A 25,835-nucleotide genomic window follows, 5' to 3' on the forward strand; every position below is an offset into this window, starting at 1 on the left:
GCAGAACAAAAGATACTTGTAGTGGTCTAACCATTTAAGATACAAGGACATTTAGGAACTTGATGTCAGAAACGAGCTCAAAGACAAGTTAGAATAAGAGATGCAGAACAAGAGATGCTCCAGTGCTCTTCTCCTTAGGAAGTTACAATGATTTCAGGAATTCTTTGCGAGGAACTGGAGTAGGTATCAATATAGTTTTATTATGTCACAGTAGTCATCTTGTTTTTCACAATTTATCTTCAGCTCAGAGTTTACTTGCGAACATCAAATCTGGACAATGCCTTTGCTCACATCACCAAAGCACAAGCAGAAACATTACTGCTTAGTGTCTTTAGAGACATGGTAATAGTATTTAAAGCAGACTGTACAATATGCCTTTACAGTATTGAAAGAAAATCTGATGGGTAAGTATATGGCATTCTACAAACCACATTTTATTCCTATTTATTTATCTTATTTTCTTTGTAGTTTTTATTTTCTCAAAATAGTTATCCTAACTTTGTATTTTTCTATTATCTTAGTAGTTTAAAAAGCAATGACTGTTAATTAGTAATATCCATGTAGTAGTTATTTTTTAGCTTAGTTACCCTAAAAAGAAAGATTGTGTACTGATTTCTGCAGTTAATCTTACTGTATTTGTAAAAGTGGTTTGAGATGGATAAACCCTTATATACTAATTTTTTTGTTTTGTTTTGTTTTGTTTTTCATCCTTGGAAATAAGTGGTTGCTAACTGTTCTGGTGTTCCAGACACCTGAGGAAATTTGAAGGCGTTCCACAGCATTAGGCTTTAGGATGCTTGTCCTTAGCAGACTCATATTTCCACTGAGCTAGGTGGCTGAAGCATAAAGCAGAAAAGACCAGTGGTCCTGTTGTTGCCTGCTATGTTATTTATATTCTTGGCATCTGGTTGATTGGATGGATTCAAGATCACATTGTTGAGTTTTGTTTTGCTCTGGGATGTTCATTTTCTGTTTGGCTCTTTTTTTGTTTGTTTTAACAACCATAAAATTTGTAATTGCTGAAGAAGCTTAGTAATTGAAGAGTAATAAAAAAAAATCTTAATGAGTCAGGACCCTTATCCTTTTTTCCCCTCATTTCTTTTTCCTATAGATGCTTCCCTAGTGTTTTGTTTTGTTTTGTTTTCCCTGCCCTTATAAGTGCCCTTTCTCCCTCATTTCAATTTATGTTCTTTGAATGCTTTTGTTAGTCTAGAAGAATTCAAAAAGATGCTTTAAGGAGAGGTGATTAGTATAAGGCATTTGATCCTTCTGTAAGCTTGAACTCTAATGCTTTCAGTAGCAGAAAAGTGAAAATTAAGCCTTGTTACCATTGTTGTTGAAGTGTATGGTTTCTTTTTTTTACTTTATGTACTTATTTATTGTTGGGCAGTCCAAATACTACTGCTGGTGTTCAAGTTCTTCAAGAAGTCTCAATGTCACGCTACATTCCTCACCCTTTCCTGGTAGTATCTGTCACTCTAACATCAGTGAGTACAGAGAATGGAATCACCTTGAAAATGCCACAGCAGGTACCATTCCTTTAACAAAGCTTTTTTGTGTTTTTTTCCTTTTCCTTAGTTTTTACTTGGTATCAAGAACTATTTATTTGTTTAGCAAATATTAAATGACTAGAAGGTACACTATATGGAGATGCTGTATTATAGTAGCAAACTAAACAAACTTGGTTTCTGCTCAAACAATAAATAGTTACATATGAAATTAATTGTAGTTCAGATGTGTGTACTAGAAAGTAATACATGTTACTTTATATATACAAAAGCATGCAGAACTTGAAACAAGTTTTTTATAACAAGTGGCACTTATTTAAGTAAAAAGACAGTGGTACAGAGTTGAATAGACAGGAGAGAACATGGCACATTTAGGGAATTAGAAGAATTTCAGAGTGACTGGAAAGACTAGAATATGAGACAGCATCAGTCTTATCATTGACTTTAGACTTCATCTTAAAACCTGAAGTATTTTGAGCTAGGTATTATTGAATCTAAGCTTTGTAACAATATACTCTATAAGAAGGAAAATGAACTAGAGTAGGAGAAAAGTAAACACAGGGAAACAAATTGGAAGGCCATCGTAAACTCTAGGTTAATGGTGTTAGTGGGCCAAACTTGTGCAATGACAAAATGAAAAAAGTGGAATGAACATAAGCTATAGTGGATTCCCTGATTGTTTAATTATGAGTCAAGAAAAAAAAATCCCCTAATTTATGGTAAATGTAAGTGGGTGTTTTGTGATGCCACCGTTATCCAGGTTGCAGCACCTCCTATTCCAAGCCCCTTTCCACCAGTGGTTTCCAGATTTTATGTCAATGCAGAACCCATTTTCAAAAGAAAATTCTGTGTAGGTTAATCATTTCTGCCTACTCAGTCTTTTACTTCCTATTAGTAAGGCATTTGATTGTTCTCCTTTAAAATACATGTCCTATTTCCTCTGCAAACTATATTTTTTATAACTAGATAGTCCTACTTAAGAGAAAATTCTGTTTTCCAGAAAGATGGAGGTAAAAGATTGAAGGATATAAGAATTAAATAGTCACTATTTTGCAGCCCTGAGAAAATAACTGAATTCAAGCCATAATAATTATTAATGAAACAATGAAGTGAAAACTCAATGGGGAATTTTTACAAAGCAGGAGTCAGGTTATCATAACAAAACCTTGTTTAATCAATACTTAAGTCACTAAAAGTAGGAGAACCAAAGGTGGCATGCTTCCTGGGATGATACAACCCATTGGAGTTCAGCTGTAGAGTTACTACAAAAAAATATTTAACCTGAATTGAATAAGGCTCTAGAGTTTCGTCATTCAGTGGAAAAGAAACTTAAATTTAACACTGTAAGAAAATAGAATGTGGAATACTTGATAAAGCAGCTACAAGTCAATAATATGAAGGTAAAGAGGAGATTCTTATGAATAAGACTAAAAAAACTTTAACAACTCAATGTAGTGTGTGAATTCATTTGTATCCTATTCAAATTATTTCTAAAAAAGGTTAAAATAGTTATAAATATTTAAATATGGACTGAGCTGATAATAAGGAATATAAGTTTACTAGGTATGATGGTTATATAAACATGGTTTTATAAACAAGCAAATAGCAATATAGCTCACCTACACATTAAGTATATTGGTATAAAATGGCACAATCTCTTTCTTTAAAATACTTGGCAAAATGAACTCAAAATAGATGGAGCAGATATGGCAAAATCTTAATTATGAATCTGAATGATGGGTATATGGAGTTTTATTGTTCTTCTGATTGTATTGGAAATTTCGATAGGGGGGCTCGGTCCTTAAATGTCTTAGATATAGAGTAGACAACCAGTGGCATCAGCTTGTTCAAAGAAGGGATTCTAGCTTCGTCAAGAGCAGATTAAGAAAAAGAATTATGACCCTCCCTGGTGGTTGCAAATGGGTTAAATAAAGCACAGCACAATGAAGCTATCAGCAGCCATTTCAGTGTGAATTCAATCCCCAGCCTGTGAGGTGACCACCACAGTGTCTTGTTTGCTGCTCCCCTCAGCAGTGTACTTCAGTCATTCTGTCTGTTCTGCTCCCCACTTTGTCTTTGGTGAATCCTCTCACCCACGTTGTACCTCTGGCCTGTACCCCAGTTCTTTACAGATAAAAGAAATGCATCTTAAAAAGAAAAATGATTAGGCCCTCTCTGGTGGTGCAGAGGGTTAAAGCACAGCACTAAGAAGCTTAAGCCACTTCGCATGAGTTTGAGCCCCTCCTGCCCCAGAGGTGACCACATGGCTCTACTGACCCGCCCGCTGCTCCCCTCAGCAGTGTACTTCGTCGATCTGCCTGTTGTGCTCCCCTCTATCTATGGTGAATCCTCTTACCCTCCGCATCTCTGGCCTACACCCCAGTTCTATATGAATAAATAAATAAATCTTTAAAAAAATAATTAAAATATAAGTAGGAAATAGACTGATTACATCTTGCACAATGGTAACACCACAGTTATTACAGCAAAGCTAGTTTTGATTTCATAATTAAGAATTACAAAGCAACAATGAAAACTATTCAATATTAAGATAGCTTCCTTCAAAAGCATACTTCCTCTCCGAATACATGGAGGGTCATCTGCTCGGGTTTTTCCTAAAATAAGAAATGGGTGTTCCTTCAAATTTAGGATTTCTTTGTATTTAACTTTGGGGTTATATCTTTACATATACATGTGTACATGTTCCACGCACCCTACATTTGACCGCCATGCCAGTACTCCCTTCTTCTGTCCTCCCCCACTTTCTTTCCTCCCCTCTGTTCCCTCTGGTAACCAGTAAATTTACAAAGTACAAGATTTGTTGCAGCTGTATTTTGTGTAATTTTTTTTTGCCTTGTTTATATCCCACACATGAATGAAACCATCTGATATCTTTCACATATTTCCACCAACAGCGAATGAGAGTTCTCCATAATGATAATATTTTTGTCAGTGTGTTACTTTAGGTCTGTTAATTGTTGCCTTGTGTAACTAGTTGCCCGTGTTAGGTACATATAAGTAAGTTATATCTGTTTGATGAATTGTCCCCTTGATCATCAAATAGTGTCCATCTTTGTCCCTAATTACCTTTTTTGGGTGAAAGTCTAGTTCATCTGATAGATTAGCAGTTCCTGCTTTTCTTCAGTATTGACTTGTTTGGCCTTGTTCTAATTTTTCACTTTGTTTCTGCCTTTTGGTTTTAAATGGGCCTCCTGTACAGAAAACACAGGAGGATAAAACTTTGTAACCCTATGTCATTCTGTACCTTTTAATTGGGAAAATCAGATCATTATTTAGGGTGATTATTAGTAAATACTATATTTAGTCATTCTGATTTTGATTTATGAATTTTTTTGTTACATTTTTTTTTTTACTTGTTTCACAATGATCTTTCTGGATGGCTTTCCCTTGTTAATCTGTTGATTGTTTTGTTTTCTCTAGTGAGCCTCTATTCTAGATTTTGGTTAGTGGTTACCATGGGTTATGCGTAATTCACTGTATCTGTAAATAACTATTGAGCTGGTGTCTGCTCTGACATTTTACTTTCAGGTTCTTTCCATTTTTGTCTTCCCTGTACTGTTTTGTTGAAGACAGGGAGTATTTTGGTCTAGTTTTTGATGTATTCTTACTGTCATTTTTGCTCAGAATTTTTTTTTTTTTTTCTCTTATAGAAGAACTCCTTTCAGCATTTCCTGTAAGGCAGCTCTGTTTGTCTGGGAAAGCCTCTTTTTGCATAATTGTTCTTGGGATAAAATCTGAAGAAAGCCTAACTTGGGTGCCTTTGTAAATTACCTTTTTCTTAGCATTCTGTAATTTTTTTCTTTGATTTTAGCTAATTTAATAATAATATGTCATGGTGTAGGTTATTTTGCATTTAGGAGGAGTTGGGTCTCCTCTTCCAAGGCATCCTGCTTAATTCACTCATTAGGTCTGGGAAGTTTTCGGCTGTTATTTCCTTAAATAGTCTCTTTCCTTTCTCTCCTCACTTTTGTAGAATACTCATTACTCTTATATTTCCTCTTGTATAACTGGGTCTGAAAAATTAATTTATTGGGTCTGGTATTTTGTGTAGTGATTACTCTGTGTATCTGTTTTTGTAATTAAGTAGCTTGCACAGTTGAGTCTTCTATTTCTAAAATTTGTTCCTCTGCCAGTTTAATTCTAATAAAAGTGCCTTTCTTGATTTTATTTCATTCAATCTCTTTGTGTTTTAACATTTTCAGTCTTTTTGGTGAAGAAGTTGTTCATGGAGCTCTTTTCTAAGATTGTACACCTATTTATCTGCCTTTGGCTGTCCAGTAGCTTATTTAGTATTTTTAATATTGTCATTTTGAAGTCCTTGTCATATAGGTCCTCTGTTTCTGTATTTATTATATATATGTCCCAGAACTTCTGTTTTTCTCATCTTGCTTTTCCATCTTGTGTTCAGATGTCCATTGCTTTCTGGACATGTGTGTTACCTTATTTGCTTTTTTTCTGGTTGCAGTACTGCAGGTTTTGTTTTGCTTACAGTACAGTACTTTGATACAAGGTCTCAGTTTTGTTGCGTGAGGTTTGAGGTTGTTTACCTCTGCCTACTTTCCTCTCTCCACAGCAAGCTCTATTCAGTACTTCACTTGTCCTAACTTCCCACCCCACTTCCCTGCTGCTCCTTACTGCTGCAAATCAGTATCTAAGAAGTTTGAGTCTCCTGGTGAGAGGCACTAGTCCTGGTCCATGAGGCTCACCTTCCAGGACTAAGTTGGGCATTACGTGTAAGAGGCCCTACAGCAGGGTTTGTGCACATGACTGCCACAGCAGCCCCATTGCTGCTCTCCTGTCTCCAGCGGACCTGAGTGGCAAGCTCTGCATGCCTGCTTGATACTTCCAAGGGATTTGGTGAGTTCTTGTTTACCAGTCCTTTCCTCTACTGCTGGATTGGTAGTGGAGTCCTGTTTGGCTCCATTTGGTTACTCTTGTTATCTTCTGGGAAGGAGGGCTGGGAGAGTAATTTTTTTGTTGGAGCCAATTGTGAAATTCCCATGTCCCAGGTTGGACCTTTGACTACACATTCTTTCTGAAAAGTCCTTCTAGGGAAATTTTGGAGTGCCCTGGAGTGCCCGATCCTACTGTGGGTAGCCAACCCCCAGCCTGTTCTGCTAGTTTGGGTATCTAACCACCATACTTTCATCTCTCTCTTCCCTTTCATTCCCTTCAGGAAGTCACTGACTTCCATATAAGTCCATTGTGGGAAAGTCCTAGGATTCTTTTGGTGAATTTCTAAATTTTCCTTTGAGCAAATTGTCGTGCTGTTTTCATTCCTGTGTTGAGGTGGAGGTGTTCTTCTTTCTGCCCTCTTGTTTAGTCTGTATAATTCCCTCACATCTTTTGAATTCTAGTTTTTCTTTATCATACCTGCAAATTACTTGCTGTTTCTTGTGTATTATGGGTAGATAGTCCTATTTTTAGTTTTGATGCATCATGTGCTGAATGAGGAAATGAAGACTTCTTTACAAGTACTTTTTGGGCTTCATGGAAGTTTTAGAAATGTTGTGGGTTTTTTAATGTTGACTTCTTTATAAATTAACAATAGTTTATACACACTACTTTCTTGGATGTATTCTAAAAATAGGAACGAATGACAAAGTCCATAAATTTTCTGAACCTTATTCTATTGCATTGTCATACAAAAACACTTTTAGTACCTAAAAACTGGAAAAAAACTTTTTTTAATGACTTTTTTAGATAGAACACATAGGTAACTGCTGTTTCTTTGACAGAACTCTAAATGATATTGCCAACTTAAATTTTTAAACCAACATTTGTCAAAAGCTGGGATACATGACTTCTCATTAGTCCTATTTCCTAAAATTTCTTTATCTGATACTGTGCTTTCTTATTTCTTATTTGCCTTCAAAATTTCAGATGATGCCCTTTAAACTCTTTTACTCCTTGTATTTTTTTTTTAAGGAAACTCAACTTTTTCCTTCATCTTGCCAGCTTTACTTTTTAATGTACAATTCTGGCAAATTCATGTCTGTTTCAGTCATCTCTCACAACTTTTTTTTTTTAAAGATTTATTTATTTATGCATACAGAAGTAGGCCAGAGGTGCAGAGGTGTGAATTCACCAGAGACAGAGTGGGGAGCAGAACAGGCAGATTGACAAAGTACATTGCCGAGGGGAGCAGTGGGCAGATCAGGAGAGGTGTGCTGCACCATGTGTGTCACCTCCTTGGACAGGGATTGAACTCATGCTGAAGCAGTTGGGGCTAGCTTCATAGTGCTGTGCTTTAACCATCTGTGCCACCGAGAAGGGCTCCTCACAATATTTTTACTTGAAAATCTTAAGATACTTTCAAATTCAATGGGCAGTAAAGTGAGACTCTTCAGTTTTCCCTTCTGTAAACTGATTGCTCCTCCTAACTTCTAACTCCATTTCTGTAGCACATAGATTTTCTACGCTTCATATTTAGGCTATCATACTAGCAAGTTTTTTGGTTTGTTTTTTTAACATATGTCCTTTCTCTTTACAAGTGAAAATAACTTGGTTTATAGGAATGACTAAAACAATGTTTCTCAAACTTGGTTGAGTGATAGGATTGTATATTGGGAAGTCATTATTCTAGACTGATGTTTTTGGGATTTGATTGAAATTTTCCATGGTAAAAAGGGAGAATATTTCCTTCAGTCCTGAAATCACTAACTAGGAGGTTTGCCTCTCCCAAGTAACCCACCCTGAATAACTAGATTTTTTAAATAACTCCATTCAAGAAACACAGCTAGCTTATTTCCTGCTGTTCTTTTACCTTCTTTGAAGTTATCCATGAAGGTTTGTTACCCATCAGCTTTTTTCTCATAGTGTCCCTAATCAGATTGTTCACACTTTCCCAAAGAAATACTTTACCTTATCTCACTTCTGTGTCATTTATATTGTATAGTTTGACTAAAATGCCAGCCCCTTACCTTCTACTCATATATGTTTTCCTCACCCTTCAAGACTTCTGTAGCTATGCCAATTAGATCACTGAAGTGATCTCTCACTTGTTTAAGTAAAAACATTCTCTTAAAAAAAATTCTTTAGCTATTTTAAGATAATTTAGCTTTACCTTCATTTTGTGTTTACTTGTACTATTCAGTAATTGCATTGTGTGAAGTTTGTTCTACCCTGTAGACCCTCAGAGCATAGCATAATGACTGTATGTTGTATACACTTAATAAGTAATGTCAGTTGTTGAACCTGTAATCTGTGTATTGAGTGGGAAATGCTGAAAACATACATAAAATTAGTATGAATTGAATTTATTTTCCTTTCAGGCTCGTGATGCAGAGAGCATTATGTTAAATCTTGCAGGACAGCTTATCATGATGCAGAGGGACAGATCAGGCCCTCAGATCCGAGAGAAGGATAATAACCCTAACCAAAGGAAACTTGTAAGTAAAACAGAAGTCATGTAGAACATTTAGAATGAAGGATAAAGGAATTTCAGAGAAGGAGAGTATTGTTTTGTGGTTGGAAAACTAAGAAATTACATGATATTAGCATTAAATCTCTGAATGGAAGACATTCTGTGAATGGTGAAGGATAAGATCCTAAAATAGTAAAATGTTCAGTATTGTAAATGTTAATGCTCAGCCATTATTTTGCAGATTTTAATGGGAAAATAGGATAATTCAGTGAAGTTGGGGAGGTAGGAGTTGGTTTTTTGTTGTTTGTTTAAATACACAGGTATTATTACCAACTCTTAAATCTAAACAGAGTTCCTTAATTTTCCCAAAAACATTATCACTTTGAAAGATATAGGGGTACTAGTATCTGATAACCTAAGAGCCTGCAAATTTAAGAGGAAAAAAAACCTGATTCTTGTCTCTTATTCTCCAGCTGCCATTCTGTCCTCCTGTTGTACTTGCCCAGTCTGTTGAAAATGTTTGGACTACATGCCGAGCAAGTAAACAAAAGCGACACCTTCTGGAGGCCCTCTGGCTGAGCTGTGGTGGTGCCGGAATGAAAGTTTGGCTGCCTCTCTTCCCTAGAGATCACCGCAAGCCCCATTCCTTCTTGTCACAGCGGATCATGCTGCCTTTCCACATCAATATTTATCCCCTAGCTGTTTTGTTTGAAGATGCATTGGTCCTTGGTGCTGTCAATGACACTTTACTCTATGATTCTTTGTATACCCGGAACAGTACTAGGGAACAGCTGGAGGTGCTCTTCCCTTTCTGTGTTGTGGAGAGAACCTCTCAGATCTACCTCCACCACATCCTACGTCAGCTGCTGGTCAGGAACTTGGGGGAACAGGCCTTGCTCTTAGCCCAGTCATGTGCTACACTACCTTACTTCCCTCATGTTCTAGAGCTCATGCTTCATGAAGTGCTGGAAGAAGAAGCTACCTCACGGGAGCCCATTCCCGATCCTCTACTTCCTACTGTGGCAAAATTTATCACCGAATTCCCCCTCTTCCTGCAGACAGTAGTTCATTGTGCCAGGAAGACTGAATACGCCCTGTGGAATTACCTTTTTGCAGCTGTTGGAAACCCCAAGGACTTGTTTGAGGAATGTTTGATGGCTCAGGATTTAGATACAGCTGCCTCTTACCTTATTATCTTACAGGTAACAGTTCTTTTCTCATAATGGCATTAAAAATTAAGGAACTTAACACTTAGATGTCCTGTTTTCTCAGTGAGAGTGTGTGAAGGATTTTAATAGTCAAGTTTTCTGCTCACTTTATCTTTTTTTTGTTTGAAGAACTCATTGTCTTATTAAATGGTGGTTGAAAACTTCATTTTCATAAAGTAATACTTCAGGGTTTTTAAAGTCCTCTTGTCCATAAATGAGCCTCAAACTGGGTCAGTTTATATTATTTGAGTAAGATTAAAAAGGCATACGTATCATAATACATGTCATAATAGGCTCATATTATTGTAATATCACAGATGAAGCACAATGATATTAAGTAAATTAGTGGGTTTGAGCCACAGCAATAATAGTTTCCTTGTAATGTGGAATTGCTGATTCTAATTAAAACTTGGGTCATAACACAACACCTTATATTAGGTTCCCCAGAGCAAGCAGAGAGCATCACCACCACAGTAATTACCTCTGTAGCAGAGTTTTCCTCAAATTAGTGGGCTCCTTAAAAAAGATTTGAAATTTTGTTTCATCATCGGTTTGACAAAAGAGCTTGCTAAGTTATGATTCCTATTGGTCTGGTGAAGATTTGAGACATTTAAAGGTTCTTTTCACTTACTGCAGTGTTCTTTTCATTGCTAGTGACACTGCCTGAAGCAGATTACCCTTCAGTTCTTTTGCTTCATGACAGTTCATAAATTTTCAAGGAGGGCTGAATGGTCATGAGAGAAAGTTGCAGAATTGTAACTAAAGCAACAGAATTAATGCAGTTGGTTTTGTTTTAGGTCACTAATAGATGTTCAGTAATTTCCCAAGAAATGGAAGTAGAAAATTCCCTATCGGAATTTCTAAGTTGGTAGAAAAGTAGTAATTTGTCAATTAAACGTGTCTAAAGGAAATGAGGATGCTGACTATATTTCAATATAGTTACTGTTATTCCCAAAGCAAAGTTATTTATTAGTCACATCTTCATAAAACACAGCTATAGAAAAGACGAAACCTACATTTATGCTTTTGCTTTTCTGCTGATCTTATCAAATTAGTTCAGAGTCCTTTTTTTTTTCTCCAAACAATATTCTTCATTTTTGTAAAATGTATGCTTTTTTTTTTTTTTAAAGATTTATTTATTTGTGCATACAGAACTGGGGTACAGGCCAGAGGCTCAGGGGCGGCGAGAGGCTTCACCAGAGACAGAGTGGGGAACAGAACAGGCAGATCAACGAAGTACACTGCTGAGGGGAGCAGCGGGCGGGTCAGGAGGGGGTCTGCCACGCCATGTGGTCACCTCCGGGGCAGGCGGGAATCGAACTCATGTGGAAGCGGCTTTAGATTCTCAGTGCTGTGCTTTAACCCGCTGCGCCACCAGGGAGGGCCATAAAATGTATGCTTTTTCATCTTGGCTGCAACCCCCCTGGACTTCCCACCATCTTGAAATGGGAATGATTCATCTATTTTGCAGAGTCACTAGGGGAACAAAAGGATGTATGTAAGATTTATGTAAGAAATCTGGCATGTAATGGGAGTTCATTAACACCAGTTTTTATAACACCAGTAGAATATTTTCCTCATTTTAAAAAAAGGTTTATTTATGCATACAGGTGCAGGGGCGGTAAGAGGATTCACCAGAGACAGGATGGGGAGCAGAACCGGCTTCTGAGGGGAACAGTGGGTGGGTCAGGATTGGTCTGCTGTGCCATGTAGGTCATCTCCAGGGCAGGGATCTAACTCATGCTGAACTGGCTTTAGCTTCTAGTGATGTGCTTTAACCCACTGCACCACCAGGGAGGACCCTATTTTCCTCATTTTTAATGTTCCTTTTAATCTTACTATTGCATTAATCCCTGTTGTACAGTAGCTGCATTTCTTATCTGAGTTTAGGCAATAAAGAATTACTCATGTCTTCCCAAATAATTTTTAGTACTAAAGAAAGGCTTGTCTTATTTTTGTAGAATATGGAAGTCCCAGCAGTAAGTAGACAGCATGCTACCCTTCTATTCAATACAGCCCTGGAACAAGGCAAGTGGGACCTATGTCGACACATGATTCGCTTTCTTAAAGCCATTGGCTCTGGAGAATCTGAAACACCTCCATCCACGCCTACAGCTCAGGTTAGTTGCAAAATTGCAGTTGCTATACATACACACCTACATGGTTTTCTCTGACTGTAATGCCTATTGTGTATAATCATAGGAACCTAGTTCAAGTGGTGGATTTGAATTCTTCAGGAATCGAAGCATCAGTTTGTCCCAATCAGCTGAAAATGTGCCTGCTAGTAAATTCAGCTTGCAGAAAACGCTAAGTATGCCATCTGGTTCTTCGGGAAAAAGGTAAGAGAAAAGAGACATCACTGCTTTTTTGAGGTTTCTGTGATGTTTTCATTTCATGGCATTTGTAAATTTGAGTCTTATGAAAATCAACTATTCATTCTAATCCTTCCTTTTTAGTCACAAAACATTCCTCCAAAGTCTTTGTACAGTTTCTCCTTTTTCTGGAATAGGTATTTATAAACCTGTTTTGAATGGCATCTTTAAATTACCAATATCTTAGAATAGAGGGCCTGATAAATAAGGAAGCTAAATCTACAGTTAATCCAGAAGCTGCTTACATAAATCCAGCTATACCTCTTTACAAAAAAATCAGAATGTATTTTTCATCTGCTAGACTCTTCTGATTCTTGATTGAAGGAGTCATTAAACAGTGGAAAAGGCAAGAGAGAAGTGTATTCCAGAGACTTGAAATGTCCATAATCCATCACCCATAGATGGGTTATTGTCTCCTTTAAAGAAACTATGAATACTGAACGTTATGAAATTGAATTTTCTTGTGTTTGGGATCCTTACATCCTATGTTCTTAAGGGTTTGTTTTTTTTTTTCTCTTCCCTTTTACGTAACGTTTGTATTCTACTACAGAACGTGGCACATAAGGCTTATTGAACATTGTTTATAAGGATGTCTTACTGCTCTTTCACTAATATCACTTCTGTCTCCAATATGCACACACAGTCATGAGCTCTATAGCAGTAAAATGAAACTGTGGAGGACTATGGAGTAATTTTTCAGTAACTTTAAACAGTAACTTTTCAGCCATCCTGTGAATTTTAAATGCTGGCTAATACAGTAACAGGCACCATTCCGAGCATTTACATGTGCGGGTCTTCTAATTCTTGCAACAACTCTGTAAGATTGTTGTTACCCTCACTTTAAAGGTAAAAAAAACAGATGCCCGAAATATAAACCTAGTTATGTTCACATTGAGCCAAGATCTGAATTGGCCACATTCCTCAGTTATCAAACCAATTACAGTATATGAGTATATGAGCTCAAGAATAAGGATAATATGACATATTTAGTAGTCGTTAATTTTTAAAAATTGGCGTTTTTAAAATTGTCTATGCAACTCACATGGAGAGTTTTCTGTCCTTAAACTTTCTTTGATCTGATTGTCTCTATTTTAGTTGGTCACTTCAAGTACTACATTTATTTCACTTTTTTTTTTTAAACTAGTCACCACTCTTTTTCTGGTTTGGCTTTGTCTCCTGTTTTTCCCTATTCCTTGTACAGACTCACCTTGGAAATACTGTAGGTTTAGTTCCAGACGATCTCATTGAAACAGATATCGAAATAGTCATGCAAACGGTTTTGTTGGCCAGTGCATATAAAAGTGATGTTAACAGGGCCCTTCCTGGTGGTGCAGCAGGTTGAAGCACAGCACTAAGAAGCTAAAGCCACTTCAGCATGAGTTCAATCCCTGCCCCAGAGGTGATCCAGATGGCAAGGCAGATATCTCCTGACCAGCCCGCTGTTCCCCTCAGCAGTGTATTCCGTCAATTTGCCTCTTCTGCCCCCCACCCTGTCTCTGGTGAATCCTCTCACCACCCCTGCACCTCTGGCCTGTACCCCAGTTCTGTATGCATAAATCATTCTTTTTTAAAAAATTAATGTTTTCACTCTAGTCTATTGTGCACTAGCTTCAGGTTTAAAAGAAATATATATATATAAATCTCATAGTTAAATCGATCATGTAGACAGAAGTTGGCCACATGATGTTCAAAAAATGGTGTACTCAACACAGGATTGCCACAAACCTTTGATTTATAAGAAATACAAATGTCATCAAATCTCAATAAAATGAGGTATGCAGGTGTGCCCATATATGTGTTTTAAGAGCCAGCTCTGTATAATCCAGTGAATCCTGGTATCACATGGAGGAGCCTTGATACTTAAATTTCTCTTCAATCAGAAATCTTGGATCTCTTACCACCTTGCCAGCATTATCAGCACTACTGCATAAAGAATATGATATCCTCAGAATAAAGACTGTTCTGTACCTTTCTTATATTCCTTCCCACTTACAGATGGAGCAAAGACAGCGATTGTGCTGAGAACATGTATATTGATATGATGCTTTGGAGACATGCTCGGCACCTCTTAGAAGAAGTTCGCCTAAAGGACCTTGGCTGTTTTGCTGCCCAGCTGGGCTTTGAACTTATTAGCTGGCTGTGCAAGGAACGCACCCGGGCTGCCCGGGTAGATAACTTTGTGATAGCCCTGAAGAGACTCCACAAAGATTTTTTGTGGCCACTTCCCATTATCCCAGCCTCTTCTATCAGTTCTCCTTTCAAGAATGGAAAATACCGAACAGGTAACATAGACTGTGTCACTTGCACAGGGAGAACTGTATTTTCATTAAGGGAGAATTGTAAGTTTATTTGGAATAAACTTAATGTTTGTTAGTAGTTCTTAAAGTCTTTTCATTCTAAACTCAGGAGAAAATAAAGCCAACTTTTTGAATAGTAGTTAAAATAGCCACTATTTGGCCAAGGGTGTATACAAAGGAGAACCTATGTCTTTAAGTACTGGCACCTTGAATTCTAACTTAAAATATATGACTGTAGTTACCTCAGGTTATCTTCAATAACCTGAACTAGCTAAGTAAAAAACTACCACACTTAGCTTATTGTGGGACAGTGTTTCAGAGCTAGCCAGAAAGGGACCTCACAATAAGCTACATTGTTACTTAACTGAAAGGATTCACTCCAGGGAACTAGCAAAAAAAAAAAATAATAATCTTGGGTCATCTTCTCTACTAGGACAAAGTGCAACTATTTAGGTGAGGGAAAAACGATAGTGTTTAAATTCAGATCTTTTAAAGAAAAAAGGAAGCAGATGTTCCACTTATATTTATGGAATTTTTCAACAAAAACCTTTTTCTTATGGTATTTGGAAATGTCTTTTATGTTAAAATCTAAGGAAAAATAACTTTAAAAAATGAACAGAGTAATGTTTTTGCCTAGTTCTGGTAGTGGTATGACTGCTAGATGGTGTTATGTAGTTAGATGGTTTTGTTGTTGTTGTTTTTTTTTTTTTTTTAAATAATCCAGCATCCTTGGTTTATGGGTAGATGAGGTAGTGGGAGACAGAAATTGACTTAGAACTTTTCACATTTGGGTGTTATTGGGAGTGAGAGAAGCTTAAGATGAATTGGAAATGACAGTGTGCCATCTTAAGTTTCTCCCATTTATTTTGTTTTTGAACTACCTTGCAGTGGGAGAGCAGCTGTTAAAGTCGCAATCAGCTGACCCATTTTTAAACCTTGAACTAGACGCTGGAGTCTCTAATGTCCAACGAAGTCAAAGCTGGCTTGGCAATGTTGGCCCAGCCCATCCAGAGATAGACACAGTCTCATCACATGGACCACAAATGCAAGATGCCTTCCTGTCACCTTTATCTAATAAAGGTAGATGACATTTTATATTTTAGCTCTTCTTCAGCTTCTCTGGAAGAAAGTTTATGGGCTGTAGCACTCTAGAAATAAAATTCACTTTTCTTTCAAGATGTGTCCTTGAGGATTAGCCACTAGTATCTGCTGGAAAGGTGGACAGTTACTGATGAAACAAGAGCAAATTGGCCTTAACTAGATACTCTATTTCAAGTAGCTGAAGGGGGTAAAATCTCTTTACAGATTAGTGCTCATTGATGAACCTTCTCAATTAATTTTGATGAATCAGAAACCTCAAGGCAAAACCTTATCCCATGAGGGATTCCATTCTCATAAGTTGGCCTATGTCATAAAAAATTGGTTAGTTGTCATATTTTTTATTAATGAAAATTTGTGCAACTTTCTCTCTTCTAAGTTCTTATATAATACCCTTAACTTTTGCCTCTTAGGCTTCTGTATCTAAAATATTTACTATCTGACCTTTTATCAAAAAATGTATGACAATCAACGGTCGGTAGTAATAGGTAAAATAGAAACTGAAAATTTTAAACGTGACTTACATTATTTAGGTATATACTATTACAGGAGCTTAAGTAGCAATTGGTCTGACTTTCTGTAGTTGATTTCTTATGGCCAGGCATTTGCTTAGTTTTTCAGTCAGCCTTCAGTGTTACCTGAAATTTTGCTACTTAGAGCCTTAATGCTACCTGTTTTCTTTTTTAATGTGGTAGAATACACAAATTTACCACCTTAACTATTTTTAAGTGTACAGTTCAGTTAGCATTATGTACATTCATATTGTTGAGCTAGTTACCCTCAGAACTCTGATGTAATGGTCCACACGCATTAAATAACTACCCATTCCTGCAGCCATTTAGAACTACCATTCTGTTCTGTGTTTCTATGAATTTGACTATTTGAGGTACCTCGTATAAATAGAACCATACAGTAGTTTTGAGGATGACTTATTTTCACTTGGTATTAAAGCATAGTGTAGAACCATACAGTAGTTTTGAGGATGACTTATTTTCACTTGGTATTAAAGCATAGTGTCTTCGAGGGTCATGCATTTGTAGCATATATTAAATTTTCCTTCCTTTTAAGGGTGAATAGTAAACTACTATGTGTATATACTACATTTTGTTTATCCTTTCATCTATTAAAATGTTTGGGTTGCTTCAAAACCCTGCTCTCAGTTTTTTAGGATACAGAAAAAAAATGCCATTTACTTTTTCATAACCTTGTCTTTAATCTTCTGTATCTCAGAAACCTGTTTATTAATGTCCACCATTCATCTTTTATTATTCTGACTTGCTTTATTAACACATAATTTCCTCAAATATTTTCCATTTTGTTGTAAATGGCAGCATTTTGTTTTTCCTTCTGGCTAAATGAGTAGTCCACAAATGTGATTATATCACATCTTCTAAATCCAGTCTTTATCGGTTGGCATTTAGGTTGCTTCCATGTCTAGATATGTAAATAGTGTTGCAGTAAATATTGTAGAGCATTTAGCTTCAAGTTGGTGATTTCACTTTCTTTATAGATGTGTGGGATGGTGGTCAAATGTTATTTTCAATGTTTAGTTTCAATCAGTATCATTTCCGTTATAGCTGCAGCAGCTCACATTAGCACCAGCAGTGTAATAGGATTCCTCTTTCTCCATATTCTCTTTAGCACTTATTAAAGGTCTTTTTAATATGTGCATGTTCAAGGTATGAGATGGCATCTTACTGTGGTTTTATTTTTAACTTTTTTGGGGGCATAACTTTGGTGTACAACATTGTGTATGATTTAGGGGAATAGGTCCACACCTCAGCAGTGGGTCACTACACCACACTCATTGTGGTTTTCACCTGGACATCTCTTATCGGAAGCATTGATGAGCATTTTCTTTAAACCTGTTGACATGGACATTTCCTTTGGTGAACTGTCTGGTCTGCACAGAGCCTGAACCCATTTAAGTGGGTGGCTTTTATGTTTCTGGATGTAAAAATTTTTCATAGCATTAACTCTTTATCAGTTGTGTAATGTCTAAATATTTGCTGCCATTCAGTTGGATCTTTTTAATTTTTTTTCTCTCCTACTGCGTAAGGCTTTTTGATTTGAGGTAATCCCAAGTGTTCATTTTTGCTTTTATTACCCTTACCATAGGGGTTAACTTTCCAAAGATACCCATCACACTGATGTCATAGAATACCAGCAATGTGTTTTATATATTTTGTTGCACATCTTAGATCTAAATCTTTAATCCATTTGTAATTTATTTTTGTACATGGGCTTAGAGTGAGATCTTTTCTTTTACACATGGCCTTCCACTTTTTCCAACACTGTTGAAGAAATCCTCCTTTGCCTGTTGCATGGTCATTACTGCTTCATTAAAAATTATTAGTATTTATGTGGATTATTTCTAGGCTTTCTATTCTATTTTATTGATTTAAGTTTCTATTTTTTTTATGCCAATATTGTTAGCACTTTTGCTTTTTGGTATAAAGTCAGGTAACATGATGCAGGAAATTATGTTAAAGCTGTGTATCACTTGACATGTAAGTCATTTTGATTACATGGATGCTTATGAACAGGAGGTGCCTTCACCTCCTAGATAAGATTAATTTCAAGATGAGTCTTGTTAAGTGATTGGAATTATTTTAATTTCTTTAGAATATTCTGAAGAATACCATTCAAAGATATTTTTAAAAGTAGGGATTGTAGTATAGAGTACACCTTGACTCGGACTCACATTTTATCCACCATCTAGTTTTCTTTACCACCAGTATTTGATTAATTTTTCACCTCTTAGATTCAAAGACATCTTTGTGAACATTTAGTATGTGCCTGAAAAACACACCATTATTCATTTCTATAAAAACTCGGGGATAGCCAGTATTCAAATTTTAAGTTTCCTATGAATTTTTTATAAATTGAATCAATTGAATAATGTTCACATAGTCACTGTTTTAATTTTTTTCATTTTAGTGGTTATACATTTTCGCATTTTATGGTTCCCAACCCCCAGTTTATTTATTGAGAAAAGTTGAATCTTACAATATGGATTTTGGTGATTGCTTCTTCACAGTTTAGTTTCCTCTCTATTTTTTTTAAATTGGAAATTGAATCTAAGACTTCTTCATGGGTAGTAGTGTGGTTTTCCATCCAAAGGTAGCTCCCTCGTTATTTCTCTGATACATATATATGTATCTTTACATTTACAACTGTAAATATATCATGGACTGTTAAGTAGTGTATTTAATATTAAAACAATCTACATTAGACAAACTGCTAATAGTTAAAATTAAGAAAAATCTGCTTTCTATATGAAGTTAGTTTATAACTCTGGGCAATTTGTTACCAGGTGATGAATGCAGTATTGGTTCAGCCACAGACTTGACTGAAAGTAGTTCCATGGTGGATGGGGACTGGACAATGGTGGATGAAAATTTCTCCACACTCAGTTTAACTCAATCAGAGCTGGAGCATATCTCCATGGAGTTGGCGAGTAAAGGGCCTCACCAATCCCAGGTCCAGCTTCGGTGAGTTCAGTATTTCAGAGGAAAAGTATGTCTACTTGCAATATTTGGACAAATAGTCTACCTTCCTGGTGATTACTACCCTTCTGTAGATCCTTAAGGTCAATAATCTTGTTTCTACTTATGTTTTAGGTATTTGCTACATATCTTCATGGAGGCAGGTTGTCTGGACTGGTGCATTGTGATAGGCCTGATTCTTAGAGAATCCTCAATAATCAACCAGATTTTGGTTATTATACAGTCTTCAGAGGTAGATAGAGAGATGTTACGCAACATAAAGACAGGACTGCATGCAGTAGACCGGTGGGCTTCTACAGATTGGTGAGTGTTGATTTTTCTTGATGTTATTATTTGGCTTTCTTTTGGTTAATCCTTGCTTTTTACGCTAAAACTTAGTTCTGGTTTTTTTTAGTTGCAGATTTTTAGTTTGTTTAAAAAATATGAAAGCAATTTTAACACTACATTGTCTACTGTTCTATATTTAGTCATTTAGATGCGTAATGTCCATCAAGATAGTTACAAAAGGTCATTGACTTAAGGTTAATGTGGTGGCAAGACTCAGTAATTGCTAGTTCTGTGGAATTTAAGGTAATATCCTACATGTCTACTTGAATTTAACATGTCAATTAATAGAAAACCCAAACGTATGTCTGCTTAGAGAGCCTCAGGATTCAGCCCTCTTTTTTGAAGTCAAAAATTCAGTAGATTGTGGAATGATTTTTGACAGGGCTGCCCTGGTGGTATAGGGATTAAGCCTGTGTACTATCACTGCTGCCAGCAGTTCAATTCCCAATCTGGCAGCTTATATACCACATGGCACAGCAGACTTGTCTTAACCTGCTGCTTCACTAGTTCTACACAAGATTTTTAAAAAGAAAGAAAGGCAAAATTCAGAAATCTAAGATGTGTGCAGCTGCATCTATGGTAGCCGGTAGGGTACCTGTGAAGCCTTTCTTCCTTGTGCCTCCCCATAATTTCTCAGGGACTTTACTGCATCAGTGTTTTAGTAGCAATGGATCCATGACACTATGCAGAATCTTTAGGCTGTGAATATTAAGATCTAATTGTCTTTTTTTCTCTGCTTAGCCCTGGATATAAGCCATTTTTAAATATTATTAAGCCACAGCTGCAGAAGCTAAGTGATATAACAGAAGAGCAGGTCCAACCTGAAGCTTTCCAGCCAATAACAGTGGGTAAGACTCCTGAACAGACAAATCCTCGGGCAGAGGAGAGCAGGGGCTCCTTGGGGCATGCAAATATCCCTCAGGGCGAAGTTGGAGGTAGCAATATGAACAACCGGAAAGAGGAAGACCCAATTCGAGCAGAAGAGGAACTTTTTCAGGATGGGACTTACGACTGTTCTGTGTCTTAACAATAGTGCACCATCATCACCACAGGCAGTACTCAAAGCAGCAGATACTGTGACTTAGTTGGATGACTTACCAGGAGAGACAAGTTAAGACTGGTAAGATGTTATAGAATTTTAAACTGCCTTTCGAGAAATCTATTTGACACCATGCAGATATGATAGCAAGTGTCTTTCATTAAGAAATGTTTTTAACTGCAATGGAAAGTAATAAAGAGTATTTATTGTACTGATGTACATGAGAATATTTTGGTTTTATTCTTAAGGGTTGGTAGCTCTTGTTCCATAGGGATTATCTTGCCCCAGATGAATTTACCTTTTCACTACTTATAGCTTCTTACATGTTTCCTGAACAATGTGTTGTATCCCAACTACTTTTTCAAAGTGGAGGTGCTTGCTTTAGCTTACCAGGAACTTCAGCTACCTGTTCATTGTGAGCACTGCTGCATAGGTGTCTGCAGTGGGGCACATGCCATGGAGAGTTGATGGAAGTGTTTTACTTGTTAAGTTAGTATGTTGCTTTTAGCAAGCTTGATTACTGCAGGCAGAGTATGAGGGCTTATCAATTATGCTGTAGATACCAGTAAACTATTTTTATCAACCATATCTTTTTGTAAATACTCTTATGTAAATATACTGAAGCATTGTTCATATTTTTAGGCCTTGTATTATAATTTTTTAGGTTTTAATTCTGCATGGCTATATATATGTACATTTGGAATAAAAATTGGGCTTGTTTTTTTTAAATATGAGCACTCTTCATAAAGGTAGACAGGCTTACTGGTTTAGTCATAAAGTAACCAGAAATAATCATAATGATCATGAAGCAGACTTTGTGCAAATTAATGTAGTTTATTTATTGGTTTTGTAAACTGAATAAAAATGGAGTTTAATGTAAATAGACTGCTGAGCCCTCTATTATCATGGCTAGTAAAAATTAGTATGTAAAGAATACATTTTTCATTGTAACTTTTTAAAATTATGCATTTCTAGATATGACTGAAATTTTAGTTTTCATACATTATGAAAACAACTGCATATCTTTAATTGCTTCAGACTAAACACATCTCTACTGTATGTATTTCTAACAGTATTAATTTAGATAGCTTATTTGTACTGTGCAATTTGAACAAAGGAATGCAATGTTATTTTTTACAGAAACAAACTTATTTTTATAAGTGTACTTTATATGGACCAAATTCATTCATATCACTATGTAAGACAAAGTCTTCTCATAGTGCAATTACAGCTTATAATTAAAACTTGGTCCTTGTAAAAGACTAGTTGTCCTAGCCAGGCTTCCTTTGAAGAGAACTCAAACAATTTTGAAATTGCTTAGTTCCAAATTCATAAAAGTAAAAAGTATTCAGTTTCATAATTTACTGTCATTTAATTTTTACATTATAAGTGCAATAATTATCGGTACCTGGTTCTTCTGGTGCTACTTTTATTTAAATCTTTCTTTTAAACAAACTTTCCCTGAATCTAAGAAAAAATATTTGCCATGTTAGTACATGTAGCCAGAAACAAAATGACCTGAAATTCTTCTGTCCTATCCATTAAAGAGAACCAGCATTGTGTTTGGTGTGAACATTCAATCAATAAAAACGACCTACCATTGTAAAAAACAGCTGTGATCTTTCAAATATCATAGCATGCTGCTGGGTTTAGCTTGTACTGTTTAAAAGTAAGACATTGGAAGTGAATTTGGTAAAATTTTTATTTGGTTATCTGTTCTATACTTAAAGTTGTATTAGTTCACATATCAACTGTGTAAGCCATAATTTTAACCAATTAGTTTGCTGATACCAAAAGATTGTTTTGGGGTAGTCAACATTAGCATTTAAGTTGCTGCTACTTCTGTAATGTGTATATTTTTATGTGGTAAAGGGCAATAAAGAAATAAACCTTTGTTTATTCATCTCAGGTCAACAGCAAATAAAATATATACTAAAAGCCACAAAATTTGTTTAATATAAAGACTAGAATCAATAGTATCCTTAGATACCTGAGAATAGAAATTGTTCACAATAAGTATGAAAACTACGCATCTCTAATAGGTAGAATTAAAAATTGTTTCCAGTATTCATAAATCTAGGTACAAGCTTGTATGATCTAGATATGAATAACCCATGTGGCTTTTTGCTTGCCATCAATAGTTGTGTGTGACTTTGGGTTGGTTACAAGTTTTCTGTATGAATGTATTGTCAGTTTTCTTGGTCACCTAATATGATTAATTTGAATGAATGCCAAACCATATTACAATGTTAACAGTACTTTTTGTATGGAGTGGTGAACTAACAACAGATTTGCATTTTCCTAATGTCTTAAACATTGGTATATGGACAAAGTTGACTAGATATTTCTCTGCATTTCAGAATTTTTTTTGTTATAGTTACAAAGTATTGTGTAACCTTTAAGAAAATGTATGCTTCTGTTTTCTTCCAGAAATTTATGTGAGTATGCAGTTCTGTTCACCTCTTGCTATAATAGATATTTACCTCATTGAATTGTCAATATTGACTAAATGTATGGGTTTATTTCTGCATTGTCAGTTAATGCAAGTAGTAGGCTATCTTGCATTAATAATTCTTTTCAGGAAGTTTTGAAATTGTAAAGTCAATTTCGGTGCACATATACAAAAGGCAGCTGGGATTTTATTCCTTCCATGTGTTCATTTGAAGAGTAGTATCACGTAAACTACTAAAATTTCCAACACATGAACATGTTTTAATTGTACTTTTGTTAAAACTAAGCTGATGTTATTCAATTTATGCAAATACAACTATTTCATTTGCGAATTATTCTTTGTTAGTAAATTCGTTTAGTAACTTTTTGATGGGCTCCTTAGGATTTTTATGTAACACATGGTGCAATCTACAGCTAAAAATACTTTGAATAATCAAACTGCCCTGGCTAGAAGTGACAATGTTATTGCACTTTCTTTTCAGCTTATGTTAACTTTTATTACCTTACCTTTTTTAGCAGGTTGAGGAAGTTTCCTTGCAGTCTATTTTCCTATGATACTTAATTGTGGAAGCAAATAGTTCATGAAAAAATATTGGGGCTTTGTCCAAAAAATATTTTTTGCATTTACTGAGGTGGTCATCCTTTATTAATTTGTTACCTTAATCAGTGTCCAGATATACAACCAATTTGTGCATTCCTAGGATAAATCCCACTTGGTCATGCTGTAGGGTCAAACTTGGAGAAAGGCAATTTTGATTTGTAAAAAGACAGTTTAAGGTATTTGTCAAGAGTTTTTAAGAATAAAAAGCACTTAAATATTTTTGTTTTATTGGACGTAAAAGAAGTCAATCATGTATTAGAATTACACATTTTCCCCACTATCCAAAAGTGGAACAATGAAATTTGGTGCCTGGAATGCTAATTATTCACCTGAAATAACTTTAACAGATCCAAAATCGCTGTACAAGATGCTGAAGTCTAACAGTTAATGTCATTTTATTTCTGTAAAATCCATTTCATTCGAAGGTAAAAAGGACAGTAAGTAATAAATACTGTATAGGTTGTTGCAAAAGTCATGACACAGTTTTGCTTGGAAAAAAAAATTGTCATGACTTCTCTCTAGCAGCCCAGTATTAACATATAGTCAATACCCACTCAAGGGGCAATGTAAGTCTTAATAGCATTTTTTCTTATTTACAAAAAAAGGTCTCTTATATTAAAGATACCACCTAGTATATTCAAACATTTATTTCAGTAACACTGTAAGGCAACAATTAACCCTCAGCAAATTAGCAATGACAAAAGCAGGCAGAATTGTTCCTTCTACATCTTCCTGAGTCAACAGGGTGGCTAATAGCCCCCTGAGGGATCCTATGATACTTAATTGTGGAAGCAAATAGTTCATTCAGTAATTCCTAATGAAACAAGGTAAATTTTAGGAATTTCTTTGCAATACTATATACTGTGGTACTTAGAATTTGAAAAGACTGTTAAAATTTTTAATCTCAGTTACTGCTACTCTGACAGTGTGCTTTTATCAACAAACCCATAAATATTAGATGCAATTATTTCTGCCATTAAAACAACAACGCAAAAATATTTTTGCCCTACAATTAATGAATTTTTTCTTTCTGACATTATATAATGTCAAGGCTTTATAATGCTAAAGAAAATCATGATTACTACTAGAAAGGAATATGCAATGAATATCCTTCCTCAACACTTTGGGTTTTGTTTTTATTTCTCCTACGATATACTTCAGAATAACAGTGACCAAAAAACTGCCAGTATTTGGACATTACTGTTTTTCTTTTCTCCAAACTGAACACTGCAAACCTTATGTACCTCCTGACAAATGTGGCAGGAGCGAGACATTTAAAACATTTGAGACTTAATATGTGGTTTCTACAATAGCTGGGAAAAGTGCCTCCAATATGCATGCATGTAATATCTGAGTCATTGTTCAGTTCTGGCTGCCGCCCTGCTTTGTAGACCCAGTCCAGTTTGTCAGGTGTCACAAATTAGGCAGTCAGTAAGAGGCGCATAATTCAGAAAACATCATGTACACATTGCACAAACAGCTTTAAGCAGTTTTCTCCTGCAACACACTTCTATTTATGCTCTTCTGTTTGCTAAGCTCAAAATTTCTCAACTTTTTATGTCTCAAATAACAATCACTGATCTCACCAAATCTTTCTACTACCACAGCTAAGAATTTATTTTCTTCAAAATGAACAGCATCTGTAAGTCCTAAGACTGCTACTATGCCAGAGTCTTTATGTACAGGTGTCTCATTCCAGTACAAATCAAGACCTAATGTCTCAGGAAAGCCAATTAGATTGGACAGCAAGTTACTGACAAATTCGTGAAACAGCAGAACAACAGATGCAGTCCATTAAAAGTAAGGTCTAAATGACTGACCTGGGATACCAGAAGATTCCTACAAAACAGGGAGTTAATCTTTATAGAATGCCCAATCACTCCCAACTTTCCTCCAACATCAGACTAACCACCATAGTAACTCAGTGCTTGAGGAAGGGAGTTAAGGTCATGTACTTACACAAACAGTATTCTGAATTAGAAGAGCCTGTGAAAACTCAGAGGGTAAAGTAGCTGGACAAAAGCTCCTCTTCTCTAAG

General features: G+C 35.9%; 2 protein-coding genes across 2 annotated transcripts in view; one reads left to right on the forward strand and one right to left on the reverse strand.

The window, feature by feature from the left end:
* RIC1 (RAB6A GEF complex partner 1) overlaps positions 1-20,754 on the forward strand; it is a 92,706-nt gene extending 71,952 nt beyond the window's left edge. Inside the window, exons 16-26 of the mRNA XM_004677645.2 lie at positions 244-404; positions 1,391-1,529; positions 8,804-8,920; positions 9,369-10,097; positions 12,065-12,223; positions 12,306-12,442; positions 14,471-14,757; positions 15,661-15,852; positions 19,187-19,364; positions 19,494-19,682; positions 20,448-20,754. Of these exons, the coding sequence (XP_004677702.1) occupies positions 244-404; positions 1,391-1,529; positions 8,804-8,920; positions 9,369-10,097; positions 12,065-12,223; positions 12,306-12,442; positions 14,471-14,757; positions 15,661-15,852; positions 19,187-19,364; positions 19,494-19,682; positions 20,448-20,733 (2,574 nt within the window). The 3' untranslated portion in view covers positions 20,734-20,754. The remainder of the gene's footprint in view (positions 1-243; positions 405-1,390; positions 1,530-8,803; positions 8,921-9,368; positions 10,098-12,064; positions 12,224-12,305; positions 12,443-14,470; positions 14,758-15,660; positions 15,853-19,186; positions 19,365-19,493; positions 19,683-20,447) is intronic.
* ERMP1 (endoplasmic reticulum metallopeptidase 1) overlaps positions 1-25,835 on the reverse strand; it is a 97,856-nt gene that overhangs the window by 27,983 nt on the left and 44,038 nt on the right. The window lies entirely within an intron of this gene.

This window comes from Condylura cristata, unplaced genomic scaffold, assembly GCF_000260355.1.
Source record: "Condylura cristata isolate star-nosed mole 26May11 unplaced genomic scaffold, ConCri1.0 scaffold00006, whole genome shotgun sequence".
Lineage (NCBI taxonomy): Eukaryota > Metazoa > Chordata > Mammalia > Eulipotyphla > Talpidae > Condylura > Condylura cristata.